The sequence below is a fragment of the Acomys minous genome (genome assembly GCF_964271855.1).
Source record: "Acomys minous genome assembly, chromosome: 11".
Lineage (NCBI taxonomy): Eukaryota > Metazoa > Chordata > Mammalia > Rodentia > Muridae > Acomys > Acomys minous.
Window position 1 is genome coordinate 78,888,886 of NC_140492.1, and position 21,263 is coordinate 78,910,148.

At 42.7% G+C, this 21,263-nt stretch overlaps 2 protein-coding genes across 5 annotated transcripts in view; one reads left to right on the forward strand and one right to left on the reverse strand.

The window, feature by feature from the left end:
• The window catches only part of ARSK (arylsulfatase family member K), a 30,036-nt gene extending 17,645 nt beyond the window's left edge, over nt 1–12,391 (reverse strand). The window contains exons 1-3 of the mRNA XM_084802020.1: nt 12,140–12,391; nt 7,554–7,683; nt 3,919–4,078 (exon numbers count right to left, since the gene is read on the reverse strand). Coding sequence (XP_084658146.1) covers nt 3,919–4,078; nt 7,554–7,683; nt 12,140–12,274 — 425 coding nt within the window. The 5' untranslated portion in view covers nt 12,275–12,391. The remainder of the gene's footprint in view (nt 1–3,918; nt 4,079–7,553; nt 7,684–12,139) is intronic.
• A 93-nt stretch (nt 12,392–12,484) lies between these two features.
• The window catches only part of SKIC3 (SKI3 subunit of superkiller complex), a 93,275-nt gene continuing 84,496 nt past the window's right edge, over nt 12,485–21,263 (forward strand). Inside the window, exons 1-3 of one of the 4 annotated variants that reach the window (XM_084802018.1) lie at nt 12,496–12,572; nt 13,164–13,232; nt 16,003–16,126. The gene's annotated coding sequence lies outside the window, so the exon portion shown is untranslated. The other 3 variants (XM_084802019.1, XM_084802016.1, XM_084802017.1) reach the window with 3 other exon arrangements.

Genomic DNA, 21,263 nt, shown 5'->3' on the forward strand with positions numbered 1-21,263 from the left:
ACAGCCCTAACGACCCAACTTCGTTGTCCAGAGTCTACATAATGGAAGAAGAGAACTGACTCCTGAAGGTTGACCTCTGACTTCTACATGTGCCATGGCGTGCGAGTATGTGCATGCCCTGACCCCAAACTCACATACAACTCTTAAAAATATATATTAAATGGACTCTCAAAAAACTCACTAGACTGCCAGGCATAGTGGCACATGCCTTTAATTCCAGTACCTGGGAGGCAGAGGCAGGAGGATCTCAGAGTTTGAGGCCAGTCTGGTCTATAGATTGAGGCCCAGGACACCTAGGGCTATACAGAGAAGCCCTGTCTTGAAACACCTAACCAACCAACCAAAAACAATTCACCAGAAATCATTATTGGACTCTATCAAAGAATAAAAAATAGACTCTAATAAGAGGAGTATAAAGGAATGGTTCCAAGTTTATTTTTAGTTTTAGAGAATTTTCTGCCAGCTGTTTAGGCCGATTGGTCAAGTCCTTTGATAATTTTTAATCTTACTTATTTCTCCATATTGCCTTAAAGGAATTCTGGTTCCTCTAATGCCCTCCAAAAGGTTTGTGCTTAATTGAGTATCTTTGTTAAGACATTTCTCCTTCATGCTCTTTATTTGTACCTACAGATGGCCTAGTTCTATGGAGTTTATAAAATTCAAAATGACATTAATTATACACATGACATTAAGGAAATAGTGAAGACTATATAACAGATTCTAAATGAACGTGAAGTTCTTTTTATTTTATTTATTTTTATTATTATTATTATTATTATTATTATTATTATTATTATTATTATTATTTGGTTTTTTAGAGACAGGGTTTCTCTGTGTAGCCTTGGCTGTCCTAGACTCACTTTGTAGACCAGGCTAGCGTCGAACTCACAGTGATCTGCCTGCCTCTGCCTCCCGAGTGCTGGGATTAAAGGCATGTGCCACCACACCCGGCTTGAAGTTCTTAAAGTAGGTAAACTTTACTATACACAGCTAAACTCATTACTTTTAGGAATTAAATATTTTTAAAAACCTTAAGACTTGTAACGAGTTCACAAGCTCAAAAGTATTACCTATGTGTTTTAAGAGAATAAAGGTAAGAATTATGGTCTGCAGGCTGGGGATTTAGTTGAGTTTGATTAGCATGTGTGAGGCCTGTGTTTCAATACCACAAACAAAGCAAAGCAAGGCAACAACCTGAGTCCAAAACACAACACACAAACAAACCCAAATGTTTTCCACTACTGTAAAGATGATGCTGAGAGTGCACACAGGCAATGTGCCACTCTGGACACTAAAATATAAAAACAGTAAAATGAAGAGTTCTAAAAGAAGCTAAGATGACCAAAGTAAATGGGTATAAGGTATTAAGAATACCTTATTATGGATGGTCGAGGTGGTGCATGCCTGAATTCCCAGCACTTGGGGAGGCAGAGACAGGCAAATCTCTGTAAATTTGAGGCTAGCCTGGTCTACAAAGCAAGTCCAGGACAGCCAAGGCTACAAAGATACACAGGGAAACCCTGTCTCGAATTAAGGAAAAAAAAAAAGAAAGAAAGAAAGAAAGAAAGAAAGAAAGAGAGAAAGAAAGAAAACCTTATTATGGGAAAACCATTTAAAAGTATAACAACTACTATCTTTGTTTGCAGAGGCTAACTTGGTCAGTGTTCTGAGTTTCCTGGTTTCTTCTTTGTCACTGATTCTCTCTGGACAGCCTTCCTTGCTGGTCTGGAATGGCAAAGGGGGCCACTATGCTACAAAGTTTCAAGAGTTAAGAGTTCTGCATGTATCTGTTCTTTCATTTGGGAAGTAGCCCTCTAGATTTCATTTGTTTGGAAGGACTAAAAATGTTTCTTCTAAATAGATTAAAAGGAAATCTATCTTGATGAGCAGAGAGCAGACATGATTATAAGACAAACTTACAATTACAAAATGACAGATGACTTGATCTAAGGTTTTATAGTTTTAGTTAGTCAACCTAGACAGTATTTTGTTTCGTTTACTTTCTGATAACATTGGATGACATATTAGTTGTCTAGTTGCTGTGATAAAATACCCTGACATGAGCAACCTTGGGGAAAGAAGTTTATTTTGACTTGTAGTTTAAGAGTACAATCTACTGTGGCAGGGAAATCACAGCAGCTGGTCACACTGCATCTGAAGTCAGGAAGCATAGAGAGAGGAATGTTTGTGCAGAGTTCATTTTCTCCTTTTATTCAGTCTGGAACCCAAGCCTAAGGAATGGCGCCACCCACAGTGCGCAGGTATACCCATCTCAGTTATCCTAATCTACATAATCCTTACAGGTGTGGCCAGAGCCTTGCCTACTAGGTAATCCTACATACTGTCAAATTGCTAATTCCATCACAGATGCTAAGTTTCACGACACTAGAGAATAGTGCATTTTGTTGACCACAGTATTTTAGCATCTAAGAATAGTCTGGTATGTATCAGTTCAGTGAACATAAATTTAATGGATGTTGTGTTGTAAATTAAATCAAGATCAACTTTAGTCTTAGTGTATTTGTGCGTGTGCATGTGCGTGTGCATGTGTGTGTGATGGGATGTGAGGATATCAGAGGACAACTTTTGGGAGTGGGTTCTTACCTTCCACCATGTTTAAGGCAGTGTCTTGTTCTTCTCAATGTACTCTGTATACCCTGGTGTTTGAGGTTGGTCTGATGTATTTTGATGCTAATTACTGCTTGCTGTCTCTGCCCAACCTGCACCTTGTCTAAGCGCCTAACCTGCAGTGTGGCTATATTCTAGATTTTAAAAACAGAAAAGGAGAGAAATTTAATACTAGAAAGAACAGCAAAATTAATATTCACATTATTCTAGTATTAATACTCTAGTGTTGGTTTAACTGCAAACTCGGGAGGCAGAGGCAGGCGGATCACTGTCAGTTTGAGGTCAGCCTGGTCTACAGCGTGAGTCTAGGCTAGTAGTCAAGGACACACAGAGAAACCTTGTCTTGAAAAACCAAAAAATAAAACAAAACAAAAAAACAACAAAATTAGGCAATCTAGGACAGGCGGTGGTGGCACATGCCTTTACTCCGAGCACTCGGGAGGCAGAGGCAGGCGGATCACTGTCAGTTTGAGGTCAGCCTGGTCTACAAAGCGAGTCTAGGCTAGTCAAGGATACACAGAGAGACCCTGTCTTGAAAAACCAAAAACCAAACCAAACCAAACCAAACCAAACCAAACCAAACCAACAAAATTAGGCAATCTGATTCTAGAACATCACTCTTTACCACAGTGCTTAGGTGCTCATTTGTTTTTGTGGCGATGTGGATAGAAGCCATGGCCTTGTGCACACTAAGCATGCTCTCTAGCACTGAGCAGAACCCCTAGCTAAGATAGCTGCCTGAGTTACTAAGGTTTATTAAAATAAAAGTGAAGTTATAATAGCTTCAAATTCTAGAGGCCTGTCAAAGGTCAGTAGCAAGAAGGCTAGTTAACAAAAATTGTAAAATGAGAAAAAAGAAGCTGTAATATAACAGAAACTCACAAAATAATTCACAGGCTAAACTATTTTACAAATATTATATATATATATATATATTTTTTTTTTTTTTTGAGACAGAGTTCCTGACTGTAGACCAGGTTGGCCTCAAACTCATAGATCTGCTTCCCTCAGCCTCCTGAGTGCTGGGATTAAAGGCGTGTGCCACCAATGCCTGGCTGCTAAAATCCATTAATTATAGATGTTAACGTTTTAGATAAAGACCCCACCAGAATATTAGCAATTTTAATAGTTTAAGAAGATTAAAGAAAGTTAAGCGTTTGCCAAAGGGGCCTAATTGAAGGATTAAGAGATGTATTTTTAGCCTTGTGGTGAAGTAAGTATAAAAAAACTATACAAATGTGCGGCAGCAGAGGACAGTGCTGGGTTAGTTTTGTCCGTTTCAGTTTTTACCTAACGGAATGATGTCCTGAGGTATAGTCCAGTTTCCCAAATGCCTGTGTCTCATAGCCATGCTTCTCCATGACATCCATCCATGTTGTATAATTTGGGTCGAGACCCTTAAAATTATTCCAAGATTCTGTTAAGTGAGTGAAGAGGCCACTCCACATTGCTGGGGGTGGGGGTGGGGATAAGAGAGACCAGGTAAGGTAAATCTTAACAGTTCAACTATAAAAGCAATTACTCACAGAGCATAGCTGGCTGTTTTAGAGTCTATGATCTGGGATAAGAAACGTCATCAGCAGGGGCAGTTCCCAGACATTTCTCATTTTGCCACTTCATTTTATTGGAGGGAAAACCCTGCAAGGAGTATTTCTAGTCTTCAGACAAACCACCCCCCACCCCCTGCCACCCCCACCCCGCCCAAGGCCTAGAGGTTAAGTTGGTCAAGGTATCTTTGTATTTATGGCTGGCATTTAAACACAGGGCCTGAACATCATTAGCATTTTTATTTTAGTCATAAAAGCTATCCGTATTTTTTTCCTAGTGTTTTAAAGCCTAAGTTAGCGGACTGTGTTGGGGTGACCTTTTGTACATGGTGTCAAGGTTGCCTCTGTATATTCAACTTGATTGCTGTTCTGGCAGAGAGCTGAGTACAGGCCGGACTTAAGTACTGTTATTCTTATGGCCCAACGCTGCTGGCCTTATATTTTGTAAACATTCGCCTTCCCCATTTGTTGACTGGCTTTAATAAAGAGCCGATGGCACAGACAGGAGGGAGCAGGAACTCCCAGGTGGAAAAAGAGGCTCCAGGAGAAGAGTCAGGCCCGGGAAGATTCACCCGCAGGACAAGGGAAGAGGAGCAGAGAAAACTAGTCCCGTGGCTGCAATAGTTGGGGCGAGCCAGCAGAGGGTCTGCCCAGCTAAGGCCTAAGCTTTTACATATTAATAAGTATGTCTCCGTGTCTTTATTTAACCACTGGGAAGTCCAAGGAAGTCCAGCTATCAGACTGACAATTACAGATATTGATTCCCTTATATCTTCCTTCTCTAAGAAAAGGAAATAAATAAGGATGCTATTTGTTCTCTCTCACTTTCTAAAAACTTTAATAAATGCTTCTTTTCCTTTGCTCACTTCTGTGTGCAGACATGGTGAGCTGGATATGCCTTCTTTTGTCTGTGTGTGCCTGTGCATGTCTAGGGTGTCTTGCTAAATAGGGTTTGAGATAAGGTCTCTCTCTTTTCCCAAACCTGAAGCTTGCTGTTTGGCTTTACTGGCCAGTCAGTAAGCCCCAGGGCTCTTCATGTCTCTGCCTGCCCAGTGCTAGCATTACAGGCACGCACTGTCACACCCAGTTTTTCATTGTTTTTTTTAAAAATACATGGGTGCTGGGTACTCAAACTCAGGTATCATGCTCATGGGGCAAGCATTTTATCACCTGAGCCATTTTCCAAGCCTCCCTTTTCTGGTCTAACAAAATACTTTCTGAGAGGTAGGGTACGAATCCCAGTAACCACAGCTCTGGTATGTTCTCTGATGTCATCCAGCCTTTTGTTTTAGTTTTCTTCTGCAAATTGGGCCAGTAAAAGTAACCATGTTCACAGAAGCATGGTTCTAATATCTATAAGATATTAGAGGATATTTAGAGTATCACCAGATACAGTAGGAACACACTAAGCATTAAAAAAAAATGTTATTCCTTGTCAAAATACGCTTCTTCTAGGAGATCTTCAGAGTTCCTTAAGCACTTTCTCATTCATTATTCCAACTGAAAGCCATATGTGTGTGAGGGACACAGCACAGTTAGCCTTCTGTAGCTTAGGTAGCTGGGCACTTCCTTACAGCTTCCACTGCAATGGAAGTTTATGTAATGTAAAGTTTAGAGTCACCTTATCCTAGCTCAGGGCTCATTCTGGTCAACACACTATAGACGTTAGCAGACATGCTTTTCACTCCAATATTTAAAAATTTTAATATCAATCTTAATACAGACATGTTTTTTAAATATGATCTCTATGGTTTTGTTGGCTCACAGAAAAACCAAACTGCTTGTGTTATTTACGTGTTCATGACACATAATCACAGACCACACGTACAGAGGCATAGGAGAGCAATTTTCAGACAAGATTCTTAAAAGCAATTTTCATTAACTAAACTTACGGCTTTGGACACTGACGTGCTTGCCAACCAAACTATGCCTATTTGTTAAGTTATTACAATAAGGTAAGCACTTAGATTTCTGATTGACATAAATTGGGGCAGGAGAGAGAGAGAGAGAGAGAGAGAGAGAGAGAGAGAGAGAGAGAGAGAGAGAGAGAGAATATAATCTTCAATAATTTGGAAAACTTAAGATAAACATGATTATGAGAAGTTCTGACTGGGAAGAATCTTCTGTAGAGCCTGGGGAATCCTCTGGAAAGCCCTTCTGAACCCGTCATTGAAAGGCTCCCTTGTGTTGGGTGTGGCCTGGTGCTTTGTATTTGATTGCTAATTATTTCCCATCCCCCCTGAGGTGTTGCCTGCTGCCTTTAAGGAGCAGACTCTCACATACCTCAAAAATGATGTTTGTAACCTTACCTCCAAGTTATCCCTGACTGGCTGAATGGATGCGGATACACCTCGGCAGGGCAGGGTGAGGGAGGGGTGGTGCTTACACACCTGGACAGGGCAGGGTGAGGGAGGGGTGGTGCCTACACACCTGGGCAGGGCAGGGTGAGGGAGGGGTGGTGCCTACACACCTGGGCAGGGCAGGGTGAGGAGGGGTGGTGCCTACACACCTGGGCGGGGCAGGGTGAGGGAGGGGTGGTGCCTACACACCTGGGCAGGGCAGGGTGAAGAGGGGTGGTGCCTACACACCTGGGCAGGGCAGGGTGAGGGAGGGGTGGTGCCTACACACCTGGGCAGGGCAGGGTGAGGGAGGGGTGGTGCCTACACACCTGGGCAGGGCAGGGTGAGGAGGGGTGGCCAAAGTCTGTGGGCTTCCGGGAGAGAAGGGTCTTGGGGTAGCAGAGAAGTAACAGAAGAGAAGGAAGGAGCAGGTTTGCAATGGGACAGGAAAGAGCCACGTGGGCCACATGGAAAGAAGCAGCCCAGGCGAGCAGCATAAGCAAGTATTTTGGGGTTATGGATGGGAAACAGCCCAACCAGGACCGATTAAAGCAGATGGCATGGGATGGAGGCTGGGAGATAATGGAAGACAGTTTGGGAGTTAATATTTGCCCAGCCCCAGGGAAAGTGAAGCTATTCTAAAACACAACAGGTGTCTGTGTTTTTATTGACTGATAGCAGGCTATTTTTTTAATAATAAACTTATTATATATTTATATTTACTACAACGCCCTTGGAAACAGGACTGTCTGAAGTATGAGTGCCTGTGCTTTGATAGTCGAGTGAAAAAAAAAATGAAACAGCAACACAGGGACTAGACAGCATCCAAGGCAAGAAAAAAAAAATCCCTACCTCATAAAAACAAGTTAGAAGTTCAAATGACCGCAACGTGCAGCATATACCTTATAACACACACCAGTTACACCAAGATATTTTTATTAGGTACTAAATGTGACTTTACAATAGATTTTTTTTACATATGATATTTTAAACCTCAATGTACGTTAGGGCTCTAGGCAGATTATAGGCACGGTCATACCTGCACGTGATGGACAGCAAATGGGAGAATTTGTGTAGGCATTCAGAAAGGTGGTGCCATGTGCTCTCATGAAGCTGATGAAGGGAAGTTTTACCACCTCACTTCCTGGTTGAAATGTTAGTCTCCCATCCTGAAATAAGGAAATTCGTCATGGCTACCAAAAGAAAACAGTTCCTTTAATTTTAAGCACAAAACCTACAACCCCAAAAGACGTCAGTATGTTTGTATGAAACTTCAAAAAGAATAAAAAACAAGCACAGAGATATGTTATTAAGAACCCAGAGGCCAGATAAAATTTGGAAGAATGTTAACGCTCAAATTCGTTTACATATATTAAGTTAAATGACTTCTTGGAAAGTTCTTTTGGAGAATGAAGAAATAAAGTAAAAATTATTTTAATAAACATTAAGTATTTGTGGGTTTATGTATCAGGAACCTTACGAGATCTGACGGCACAATGATGAGTTAAAATAGAGTCCCATTTCCATGAAACCCACACCCCGTGGGACAGGTAGAAAGTCTTAGTTAGGGCTTTGTTGCTGTGAAGAGACATCATGACCAAGGCAACTCTTAAAAAGAGAGACAGTTAACTGGGGATGGCTCACAGCATCCGAGGAGGGAGAGAAGCATGGCAGCATACAAGCTGGCATAGTGCCGGTGATGGAGATGAGAGTTCTACATTTTGACCCCAAAGCAGCCAGGAGCACAAGGGACCTCAAAGCTCACCCCCACAGTGACACACCTCCTCCAACAAGGCTATTCCTTCTAAAAATGCCACTTCCAATGGGCCAAGCATTTAAACACATGAGTCTATGGGGGCCATACCTATTCAAACCACCACACTTGAATAATTATATGAATTATATGTGTATATATGTATATTTGCACGAATATAGACCTTTTCCTTTGAAACAAAATCTCATGGATCTTAGGCAGCCTCTCACTTGCTGACCTTATGATTCGCAGACTCTGCCTCCTGAGTGTGGGGACAATAGGCATGCATTGGCATGCCCTATTCATGTGGTGCTGGGGATTGAACCCGGGGCTTTGTGCACGCAAGAGCACCAAATGAGCTACATCCTGATTTGGCTATACATTTTAAATAGATTCTAATTTCTGCTTCTGAACCATGGCATAGTATTTAGCTCCTTATCATTCTGGGCCAGGGAGGATCCAGGGAGAAGTTTAGATTTCAAGTATTGTTCTAGTTTTATTCAGCTGTTGTACCAACCGTAACCATGGCCCAAAGCCACTTACGGGGAAGAAAGATGCGTTAATTCCAGGCTACAGTCAATCACTGAGAGCAGTTGGGGTAGGAATGCAAGCAGGACGGTCAGGAGTAGAAGCAATGGAGGAATACTGTTTTCTGGCTTGGTTTCTGGCTAGTCCACTCACAGCCTTATGCTTAGTGTTCTCATATATCCCAGAACCACCTAGACAGGCCATGGGATGGGGATGGCCACAGTGCTCTGGGCTCTACTGTAGCAATGAATAAATCGAGACAATCTGTCCTCTGTTTTTAAATTTGACACAAGCCGGTGGTCTTTGGCAAGGAAGTGGAACCTCAGTTGAGAAAATGCCTCTTTGAGCTGGCCTGTGGGCAAGTCTGTGGGGGCATTTTCTCTATTAATGATTAATGTGGGTAGGTTCACTGAACTGTGGGCAGTGCTCCTCCTGGGCAGGGGAGTCCTGGGTTGTATATGAAAGGTGGCTGAGCAAGGCAAGAGCACCAAAGCCAGTAAGCGGTCTTCCCCCACGGCTTCTGTTTCAGTTCCTGCCCTGACTGGATGGACTGTGACCTGAGGATTAAGATGACAAACCCTTTCTCCCCCAACATGTGTTCAGTTACAACGTTTTATCACAACAATAGGCATACTAATTAAGACCCCCCCCCCCCCACAGACATACTCATAGCCCAGTGTGATCTAGTGATCTAGGCAATTTCTCAGTTGAGCTTTCTCCTCAGATGACTTTAGGCTATATCCTGTTGACCATTAAAGATGACTAGGAAAAGCAATCACAACCAGAGAGTTGAACAATGGCTTGTCTGCTATGGCAAGGCTGTTTATTGTGGGCCTTTCAGGATTATCTATCATGGCAAGTGATGTTTTTAGGAGATTCTGCACATATTCCTGTTCCACTATTCACATGTGAAACCTCATCAAATGAAAAGCAATGTAGCTGCAACTGTGGAGAGGCACAGGGCGTGTGGCTACAGGGGTGCAGTGGACAGTGGAGGGGCACAGGGCGTGTGGCTACAGGGGTGCAGTGGACAGTGGAGGGGCACAGGGCGTGTGGCTACAGGGGTGCAGTGGACAGTGGAGGGGCACAGGGCGTGTGGCTACAGGGGTGCAGTGGACAGTGGAGGGGCACAGGGCGTGTGGCTACAGGGGTGCAGTGGACAGTGGAGGGGCACAGGGCGTGTGGCTACAGGGGTGCAGTGGACAGTGGAGGAGCACAGGGCGTGTGGATACAGGGGTGCAGTGGACAGTGGAGGGGCACAGGGCGTGTGGCTACAGGGGTGCATAGGACAGTGAAGAGGCACAGGGCGTGTGGCTACAGGGGTGAAGTGGGTGCCCTGGTCCTTTAAGGCCCAGGCAGAGATGCTTTTTATTTTTTTTTAAAAACACAATGAAACAAAAGCTTTATCCAGATATAATTTACATACAGCTTACATATTTAAAGTGTGCAACTCAAGGGTTTTTGGTGTATTCAGAAAGTCATTTAGAACACGCTCATCCAAAACTGAGAGAGCTACTAACTTGCTTCTGTCTCTACACACGGGCTTTCTTTGGACAGTTCAATTAAATGGATTCATATAAAACATAACCTGTCATCGTTTCTTTTACTGAGAGATTAGTTTTCTAGGTTCAGCCACTTGGTAACAAGCTTGAGTTTTGGATTTCTTTTTGGTTGCTGTATAATATTACCTATAATTTCATTTATACACTTACCAGTGGATGGAATATTTAGGTTACTTTCACTTCTCATCTCCTAGTGTCATACTGCTATGGAGAAGTATAATATTTCCAGTAGAAACTTTTGTGTGGACTATATTTTCATTTCTCTTGGATACTCACATAAATATATTAGGAATAGAATTGCTGGATTGCATAGTAACTCTAATCACTGTAGAGAACTGTCAAATGGTTTCCAAGGTGACTCTCCTACTTTTATGCCTTTTTTATTCTGGCTTCCCTTATGGGGGATGAACTGATTCATTCTACACTGTGTCTTACTGTGGTTTGATATAAGGCTTTAGTCCTTACATTCACGTCATTGATTCATTTTAAGTTACTGTTTACACATGGTGGAAGGCAGGACCCAACTTTGTTCTTTTTCATGTAGATACGTATTTTTTTTTCAGCACTGCCTGTTTATAAGACTTTATTTCTGCGCTCTTAAATCTGTTCTATTGATCTGAATGTTTTTCTTTCTGCTTGTAACACATTATTGTGATTATTGTAGCTTCATCATAAGTTTTGAAATACAAAATTCTTATCAGTATTCTTTTTCAAATTTCCCCCCCCTTCAATTCAGAGTCCTTTCGGTTTCCATCTGAATTTAGTTTAAATGTAAGATTATATATACACATGCAACTTTTTTAAAATATAAGAAAGTATTTCAGGATATTTAATCACACTGTGAACCCCAAGACTGTATACTGAAAAAACCTGTTTCTAGTTGTGGTGTGGCTCAGCCCTGGCACACACCTTTAACCCAAGAACTTTCTGGTTATTGTAAACAGATTGTTGTGGTGTGGCTCAGCCCTTGCACATACCTTTAATCTAGAGCTTTCTGTTTACTGTAAACAGATGGTTGTAGAGTGGATCAGCTCTAGCATACAAGTTTATCTAAGAGCCTTCTGTGAACAGAGTTAAATAAAGTTAACTCTAGGTCAAGACGCAGAGCAAGTAACCGGTTGACAGGAAGTGAACATGGGAAAAAAAGAGTAAGAGGAAGTCTGGAAGATGTACAGAAAGACACACAGGAAGTAGAAAGGAGGTACATTCAGTTTGAAGGTTATTTAAGACAGTATGGAGAAGGAGAAAAAGCTTTTTTCTTTTGTGAGTTCTTGGCTTCTCCGAGATAGCAGGCTTTCACATCAGCATCTGGCTTCTGAGTCTTTACTGGTAAAATAGAACTTTGTGAATTTTGATTAAAAACAACAAGAAAGTAGATTAAATTATTACAATTAACATTTAAATCAGCATTAACACAATAATTAAATGTCTAGCTGACTTTTATGGAAGTGCACATGGGTTTCCCTTCATAACTGAATTAAACCAGGATATAAGCTAAATATTAATTTATAATGGCAAAAAGACTTCCGTGGACTGAGACTAGCGTTAAAAGTAAAATTTGTGGCCGTGGCATGCGGGTTTAGTTTCAACTGGAGAGGTTTAGGCAGAAGCATAGCCAGAGCCCAGGAGTTGGAGAACCGCCTTCTTACTACTAATTTACATCTATGCACACAGGTGCGCAGGTGGGTGCGTGTGGGACCCTTCAACCCCAAAGTCCCACTCTCCCTGAAGTCCCTTCACAGGCAGTGGGCGGCGTCAGCCCGCCGTCCTCAGTTTACTTACGAAGGAGTCACTTGCTACGAGCACTACATTGGGTGCCTGGGCCACCTGCAGCCTCTGCTCCTGTGTTCCAGGGGCCGGTACCGCGAGCGCCGACGCTGCGACCACAAGCACCAAGAGCAGCACCATCGCGGGCATGGGCGTTCAGAGGCAGCTGCTGCGCCCCTGATGAGCAGATGTGGGACCTAGCACTAGAACTAGAAGTTTGTGTTCCAAGTACTGAAGTAATGAAGGGTGGTACCGAGAAACTACAACTCCCATCAGGCTCAGACAGGGCGCATGCGCAATCGCAAGGCGGCTCTCAGCTCACGTACAGACCATTTTAATCAAAATTCGAGGCAATGATAGCTCAGTCAGTTCCTCTCACGCAAGCGATGCCTGGGGAAATGCGCATGCGCTTCCAGGCTTGTACTTTGTGGCAGTCTCATATGCCCAGGTGGGTTCTGATTTGCTTTCGGTTTTGGTAGAAGTTGAAATCTAAAGGCAGTTGAAGTGGTATTTATGGGGCGAAAGGGTTGGGCATAGGGGTGATGCTGGGGGTTGTTTTCCTTTTGCTTGGCACAGTGTGGGTGAATGTTGGCTGACATAGTGAACTTGGCGGTGATGAGGTGGCAGCGCTTCTGTCACTTAAGTGGATGGGGCTGTGCCCCTTTGGGGCCTAAGGCCGGGTCCCCTCAGGTGTGGTCTGGCTAGTGGTTGGGATCTCTGCGGTCCTCCGGAACCCTAGCCATGCAGCCTGCCTCATCGTATTGCCTCTTTTTGCCGGGGCAGTAAGGATTGCGTTTTGTATGGGGTGAAGAGCGGCGCCTTTTCAGTTTCAGGTTCCAGATATGGAAAGGCTTGGCAGTTCTTTGCCTTTAGCGTCGCAAAGCGAGGGGGAGGGGGGGGGACGACGAGGAACAGGTTCTGAAAAGAAGAAATGTGGGCTCTGTGAAATGTGCGGTTTATTGACACCGGCTGGGAGTAATATTGTTGGGTGTAGAATAATAAGGTTTTCTTTTCTTTCTTTTTTTTTTTTGATTGCTAGATTCCTTTGGAGAATTCTGGAAGAAGTACGTTTCTGTTTCAAAATCCAAGTCTTCACTGTTAATTTCAGGTATATATATAACTGCACACGAAACCCACTGTTTTGATTTTATGTCAGGAAAAGGAGTTGTGCTCATACCTCACAGCGTTTTGTACATAGTAATTGTATTAAAGGAACTGTCTCACATATCTAATACATAGTGGTACGTGCTTGGTGTTCTGCTAAGCTTTACTCTGTAACATGTTTTTATGTGGAATATACTCTGTAGTCTTCGCTTGGACCACTTTGCAGATGGGAAAACAGATTTGACTTTTCCAAGGCTTTTTTTTTTTTTTTTTTTTTTTTTTTTTGCAAGGAAGCTCTTTGAAGAGGAAGCTAGTTAGTCTATGACCTGACTCATTACGCTTCGTTTCTAGTTGCAAATTGTTGCGACTGTTCCATCTCTATTAGTAAAGCTGAACCAGGCATGGTGGCACACACCTGTAATCCCAGCATCACCCTACAGATCTGTGTGGATATGTAAAAACATATTCTTTGTCCCTGAAGAGTTTATTTCAATTGGCATTTAGTTTTGTAAAAAATTATATTTGGCCGTTTTTTTTTTTTTTTTTTTTTTTTTGGCATAGAAATGGTTCTTTGCAGATAAGTCATTCTTGAAGGGTTTGTTTCTGCAGGCCCGTGTATGACCACAGGAGCACATCCTTTCTTCTTCTTCTTCTTCTTCTTCTTCTTCTTCTTTTTGTTTTTGTTTTTGTTTTGTTTTTCGAGACAGGGTTTCTCTGTGTAGCCTTGGCTGTCCTGGACTCACTTTTTAGATAGACCAGGCTGGCCTTGAACTCACAGCGATCCGTCTGCCTCTGCCTCCCGAGTGCTGGGATTAAAGCCGTGCGCCACCATGCCCGGCACATCCTTTCTTTTTTCTGCCCGTGCTGTGACAGCGAGAGCAGCTCCTGCAGAGGGTTGGCGCAACATAGGTGTTTGAGGGACCCAGAGACGAAGTGTCGCTAGAATCTAAGAGGCGTCTAGTCCTTGGCTTCAGCGGGGCCGATAATGTGCCTTCCTGATGGGTTGTCCAGCCTGTGCCTCTTCATCTTCCTGTGAGCAGCTCGCTCTACGTTTGTGTAGGTTTAAGTATGAAGAGTTCTGATTCTGAGCTGAAGTCAACCTCCTACTTTTCACCACTCACTTAGTCATGACTCTTTGCTTTTACATGGATACAATCCTGTCTTCTCATTCTCATCAGGAGCCTTTTCAGGCTTTCCCCAGTTCTTCAGTTAGTGTTCTCTCTCTCTCTCTCTCTCTCTCTCTCTCTCTCTCTCTCTCTCTCTCTCCCTCTCTCTCCCTCTCCCTCCCTCCCTCCCCCCCTCTCTCCCTCCCCCCCCCTCTCTTTCTCTCTCTTGGTTTTTCTAGACAGGGTCTCTCTGTGTATCCTTGGCTGTCCTGGGCTCACTTTGTAGTCCAGGCTGGCCTCGAACTCACAGAGGTCTGCCTGCATGCTGGGATTACAGGTGTGTGCCACCATGCCTGGTTCACCTAGTTACCTTTATTTTTCTTTTTTATATATTTTATTAATTTATTCATATAACATCTCGATTATTATCCCATCCCTTATATCTTCCCATCCCTCCCTCCTTCCTGCTTTCCTCCTCCCCTTATGAGCCTTATAAGCTTTGTTTATTTTTTGAGCCTTAAGGAGCTTCTCTCCAGGATAGAATGTTTCCCCCTCCCCTATGACTGTGACTGAGGGGGACCCCCTCCCCCTGTATGTGCTCATAGGGTATCAAGTCTCTTCTTGGTAGCCTGCTGTCCTTCCCCTAGTTGTCTCTTTACTTCAGGTTTCTTCATTGTTTTAATGGCTGCCTTCTAAGCAAAGAATGTTTTTGTTAATCACCGAATTCCTCTGTGAGCAAAGAAACTTTAATGTGTACATAGGTTTATAGAATTAGGTAGCATTCAGGATATGTGCTCATGTGTTTATGTAGTTAGGCAGCATTCAGGATATGTGCTCATGTGTTTATGGCGTTAGGTAGCATTCAGGATATGTGTGCATGTGTTTATGGAGTTAGGTAGCATTCAGGATCGGGGCTGTGGTTTAGTTAGCAAGGGCTGATATTACAAAATACCACAGCAGAAATTTATTTTCTCATAATTCTGGAGTTTAGAAATCCAAAATCAAAGAGTTTTCACGTTTGGTTTCTTCTGAGGTCATTGTTATTATCTGGTAGATGGTTACCTTCTCAGTGTGTCTCCACCTCATCTGCATTCTGGTGCCCAAATTTCTTCTTTTAAGGGTGACAGATTGGATTAGGACATTCCTACATAACCTCCTTTAGCTTTCATTACCTTTGTACTTTGCAAATATTGTGTTCTGAAGTAGTGGTGCTGGTACATCCAAGTACACCCTTGGATGTCTGAATTAATGGGTGTTATATGATTTTTTTTCTGTGGAAAGATGGACAAACATCTATTCACTTCAGATAGGACACTAGTGATAGATTAAAATAACTTTACCGCTGGGTGGTGGTGACACACGCCTTTAATCCCAGCACTTGGGAGGCAGAGGCAGGTGGATCACTGTGAGTTCAAGACCAGCCTGGTCTACAAAGCGAGTCCAGGACAGGCAAGACTATATAGAGAAGCCCTGTCTCGAAAAACCAAAACCCAACCCAACCCAACCCAAACCAACCAACCAACCAAACAAACAAACAAACAAAAAAACCAAAAAGCCAAAAAACAAAAAACAAAAACAAAAACCAAACCAAACCAAACCAAAAAACTCCACAAAACTCTCCCATAGATCAGCTTGTTGAACTAATCATCTTATTGTGCTTTCTTTCAGAGCAAGGGTGTGGGCCTACTTAGAGGAATAGATGACTCAGAGGTAGCTGCATCACTGAAAAACCCATTGCTACATGGGTAATGATTCATGAAGGCTGTGTTCTTGAAGCTCCTTGTATAAACTGGTAATAGCTTAGCCACTTGGAGAGTATCCTACACCAAATAACTGCACACTTACTGTTATTGCTTATTTTACCTTGGTGTAGGAGCCTTGTTAATCATGTAAGTTTCAGATGCTTTCTGAGATTTGTGAGTTGTTGCTTTCTTGAGCCTTATAAGCTTTGTTTATTTTTTGAGTCTTAAGGAGCTTCTCTCCAGGATAGAATGTTTTATTTTGGAAGACATTACTGTTTAACACAGGGGGATACAATTATCCCCCCAAAAGGCTTAGAACTGTCTGCCTGTCTAGAAAGGTCTTCAGTTGAATAGTCTGGGTCTAACTTACGGTCTTCTGCAAGTCTTTATTTTTTATTTTTATTTTTTGAGACAGGGTCTCTCTGTGTAGCCTTGGCTATCCTGGACTCGCTTTGTAGACCAGGCTGGCCTCGAACTCACAGCCAACTGCCTGCCTCTGTCTCCCAAGTGCTGGGATTAAGGTGTGCGCCACCACTCCTGGCTTCTCTGCAGGTCTCTTAATGTCCAAAGTAACAACAGAATTTCCCAAAAACTTCCAGTCAGCTCTGGGAAGCACATAGATATGCATACTTGTAAAAATCTAATAAGACTAGAAAAGTATACTAGTGCTCATATTTAAAAGTATGGGTAATAGTTGATTGAAAAAAAAAAACCCACAAAAACCTAAAAGCAGTTATATTCAGGAATATTCCAAGTTGTGTTCTGGGGTGTGCTAGTGTTTGAGATACATGTTCTAGGACTGTAGAAGTTCAAGGTTACTGTATTCAGCTGTGTTGGGGTCTTTGAATTTTCCCAGAGGTCTTAAGATGCCAGGATACATTGTGACTGAAGACTGAGCTCTGTATGGTAGACACAAATTTCCTGCACTATGGAGTAATGTCTTTAAGCATGTTCCGTGGAATATGGTTTAGGAGATGCTGGTAGAGGTCATAAATGTTACAGGACTGGACTGGTGTGAATTAAGCTATGGCGCAGGTTGTGTGCTTGACATTTCAACTTGGTCTTGAATTAGGAGTAACCTGAGAACAGTCAGAAGTAAGAGGAGGTAGACTGAGTGGTTGGGAGAAGCAGCGAAACGCAGAACACAGGAGCACTCCCCCAAAGGGTGACGGGAGTGAGCAGGACACATCCTTCTGGAGATGTAGCCTTTGGCAGCTAGATCATCAGTCATGTGTTTTCTGTGCTGTAGTTAGGTTTACCATGCTTTCTGTGTGTTACTCAACTAGATTGTGCCGTACTTAAGTTTACTGTTGCTATGAAGAAACATGGTGACCAAAGCAACTTGGCGAGGCAAGGGTTTCTTTGGCTTACGCTTCCACATCACAGTTCATCATCAAAGGAAGTCAGGACAAGAACTCAGTCAGGGCTGATGTAGAGGCCATGGAGCGGTGCTGTGTACTGGCTTGCTCTTCATGCCTTGCTCAGCCTGTTTTCTTATAAAACCCAGGACCACCAGCCTAGGTGTGGTCTCACCCACGGTGGACCGAGCCCTCCCTCATCAATCACTAAATAAGAAAATGTCCCACAGGCTTACCTGCAACCCTATTTTATGGAGGTATTTGAGGTTCCTTCTTCTCAGATGACTTTAGCTGTGTCAAGTTGACATAAAACTAGCCAAGACAGATTGATTATATAAGGAGTTCCAAACAGCATGAGCCATGTTTTTGGGAAAGAGCGCACATTTCCATAGAACAATTAAAGATTCTGTTATGTTCTTGTTGAGTAGCACAGGCTTTATTATTAGTATGAGCGCAGTAGCTGATCTGAAGAGGATAGACTCATGTTTGGTGACAGTTGTTGTTAATTAAACAGGTAAGAAGATTACCTCCTCAGAGAGCCAGCAGTGAGGTTGCAGATGGGTTGAGTTTTTTTTTTTTTAATTAAAAACAATTTGTATATGTGTACTGTTTTACATCATGTTCCCAATTTCCCCCAGTGCCTTTGATGTCTTCCTGTAACCAGCTTCTCTCAAATATATAACTTTTTTAAAAAAATTATTATGCTATACACACAAATGCACACTCACACATGTAGAAATAATATATAACTACAACCTGCTGAGTCAGTTTACTGTTGCTCATATATGTATGTGTTTAGGGCTGAGCACTTGGTATTAGGTAACTGACTAGTGCTCTCATCCTTCCGAGCAGTCATCAGGAGGCGGAGCTTTTTGAGATTTCTACCACCTTTATTGGCATGTCCGCTGGTGTCATTACTCAGGTCTTGTTTTAGGTAACTTGTTTTAATTGAAAATCCCTGATCATTCAGGAGTCGGATGCTATGGAGAAAAACCTGCTAGCTCAGAGAGAGGCAGAGAAAGCACCCAGCTGATCTTCCTACTCAGCCCCCGTCCTGATCAAAAAGCCCCAAAAGGCTCACTAGCTCAGCTGGCAGGCCAGGAGGAAAAGGCCAACAAACCCCAACGCTAGCTCCAACCCGAAAAAGCCAAAGACCGAGGAGCTGAGAATCTCTCAGAGCATGCTAAAATCCCAAGCCCAAAGAACTGTCCAAGACCAAAGACTGAAGACCCCTTCTGTTTCTACATGCTGTCTTAAATACCACTCAACTCAAAGTCCCTCCTACTCTTTAATCCCTTCAGCTGGTTTCTTGCGCCACCTCTTGACCTAGGGGCCACTTTATTAAATCCTGTGTACACATAGCTCTAGGATTAAAGATGTTTACAATAAATAGAAATTTCTTGGATTAAAATGTGTTAGGGATCAACCACAGGAAACAGATTTACAGTTTACAGTCTCAGGGATCACAATGAGATCAAAGATCCTGTAACAGGTAACCATATTGTTTTGAGTCTGTGGGGCAGCTTTCCTGTCATATATATGGAACATATTTGGTTTTCTTTTCCCAGATGTTCTGGTCCTCTAACTCTTACATTGTGCTATTCTCTGAGTGAGCCTTACGTAGGGGTTATGTTGTAGGTGTATTGGGGTTGAGCATTCCCGGCCCGTTGTTTTCTGCATTTTGACCAGTTGTGGCCTTCTGCAGTTGTTTCCAACTGCTGTGAAGGAAGCTTCTTGGGTGAAGGGGGAGTGCTACACTATTTGAGTGTGAGGGTAAGTGTTAAGAATGTGGTTAGAGGGGCTGCAGAGATGGCTCAGAGGGTAAGAGCACTGCCTGCTCTTCCAAAGGTCCTGAGTTCAATTCCCAGCAACCATGTGGTGGCTCGCAACCATCTATAATGAGATCTGATGCCCTCTTCTGGCTTGCCCGTGTACATGCAGGCAGAACGCTGTATACATAATAAATAAATGAGTAAATTAAAAAAATGCAGTTAGAGGAGAAGAGAGGGGCTGAACAAAAATGCAGCTAGAGATCATAGTGACTTGGGGAAGTTGTTGCAGTATGTTTTTCTCTAGGTTCCAAGGCCTCACCAGGCATGGCTAGTTGGCTAGGTTTATAGTTGCAGGAATGAGTTCCCTCCTGCTGCGCAGACTGTACATCAAATTAGACAGCTATCACTTCAATATAAGTGCCACTGCTAATTGCACGTTTGGGACTCTGTTGCTGTTCTCGTCATTGTGTTGTTTGCAGATGTCACAGCTTGGTAGGACTATTTATTACTTTTCGCTTTGTCAACTTATATGATACCTTCCAATACCATGACTTCTAATTTCCAAAGGGAGAATTTCAGGTCAGATCCAGCCCGATTCCTCCAAGTCTGAAGTGTTTTTCATCAATAGGAGCTAACCTTCAATTCTGCTGTTACAGAAACATAATGAGTTATGGAAAACAAAGAGTCAAAAAGATTCCTACCGTCATTCCTTAGCATCTACAGATCGTATTAATACATCTCCAGATTAAGTTGTCTTAGAAAGTTTGAGTTAAAAAATTGTCGTTGAAGTGTTGAGTTGGGTTTCATAAAAACAAAAGCAAAAGCAAAAACAAAATCGTAGGGGTGGCCACCCGCAGTGGGCCGAGCACCCACACCAATCATTAAATCAGGAAATGCTCTACAAACTTGCCAACAGCCCAGTCTTATGGAGACATTTTCTCAAGTGGTGTTTCCTCTTCTCAGATGACTCTAACCTGTGTCAAGTTGACCTAAAATTAGCACAGACCCTGTGCTTGAGTCTCTGCAGGCAGGAAAATGCATGGAGCTCTCAGTCTTTTGGGATAATCACATTTGTATGTTTTGATAGTAAAATCTTTTTATATGAGTATTTTTAGTACTCCCAAATTATAAACGAAGAAATAGTCATTCAGAGAGATCAAGTCCGTTACATAGGATCATATAATAAATTGTATTAGCTGCATTTACTTTGAAAAGGAAACTTCTTATCACTGTCGTGAATGCGTGTGCAGTATATTGATAGAAGATAGAATTATATAGGAACTAGTGACTGTTAAGTACTCATCCTTAAATGGGCATGTATATCACCCCATCAGAGCTCTAGAAACATTGTGGAGGTGAAGGTGGCAAGAGTGCTAGAACCCGAGGACAGGAGGGATGCTGGGAAATGCTGTTTTCTGGATATGTCACCACCATTATGCTCATGAAATCACAGAAATGGTGGTTACTTGCGTAGCTAGGCCCAGCATCATTCTATCGTAGATAAGGGTCTACTCTTTTTTTAAAAATACATTTTATTAATTTGTTCATATTACATCTCAATTGTTATCCCATTCCTTGTATCCTCCCATTCCTTCTTCCCTCCCATTTTCCCCTTTCTCCCCTCCCCTATGACTGTGACTAAGGAGGACTTTCTCCCCCTGTATATGCTCATAGGGTATCAAGTCTCTTCTTGGTAACCTGCTATCCTTCCCTTGAGTGCCACCAGGCCTCCCCATCCAGGGGACATGGTCAAATGTGAGGCACCAGAGTACGTGAGAAAGTCAGACCCCACTCTCCACTCTACTGTGGAGAATGTCATATCCATTGGCTAGATCTGGGTAGGGGTTTGAAGTTTACCCCATGTATTGTCCTTGGCTGGTGCCCTAGTTTGAGCAGGACCCCTGGTCCCAGATCTGCCCGGCATAATGTTCTTGTAGGTTTCTCTTGAGCCATTGTCATTAATGGTAACTAGGAGAAGAATCATTTTCTTCAGTGGCGTAACCACTGTTAAGTTGCTCATTATCCAGTAAATATCTCCCACTCATGTTCATGGGAGT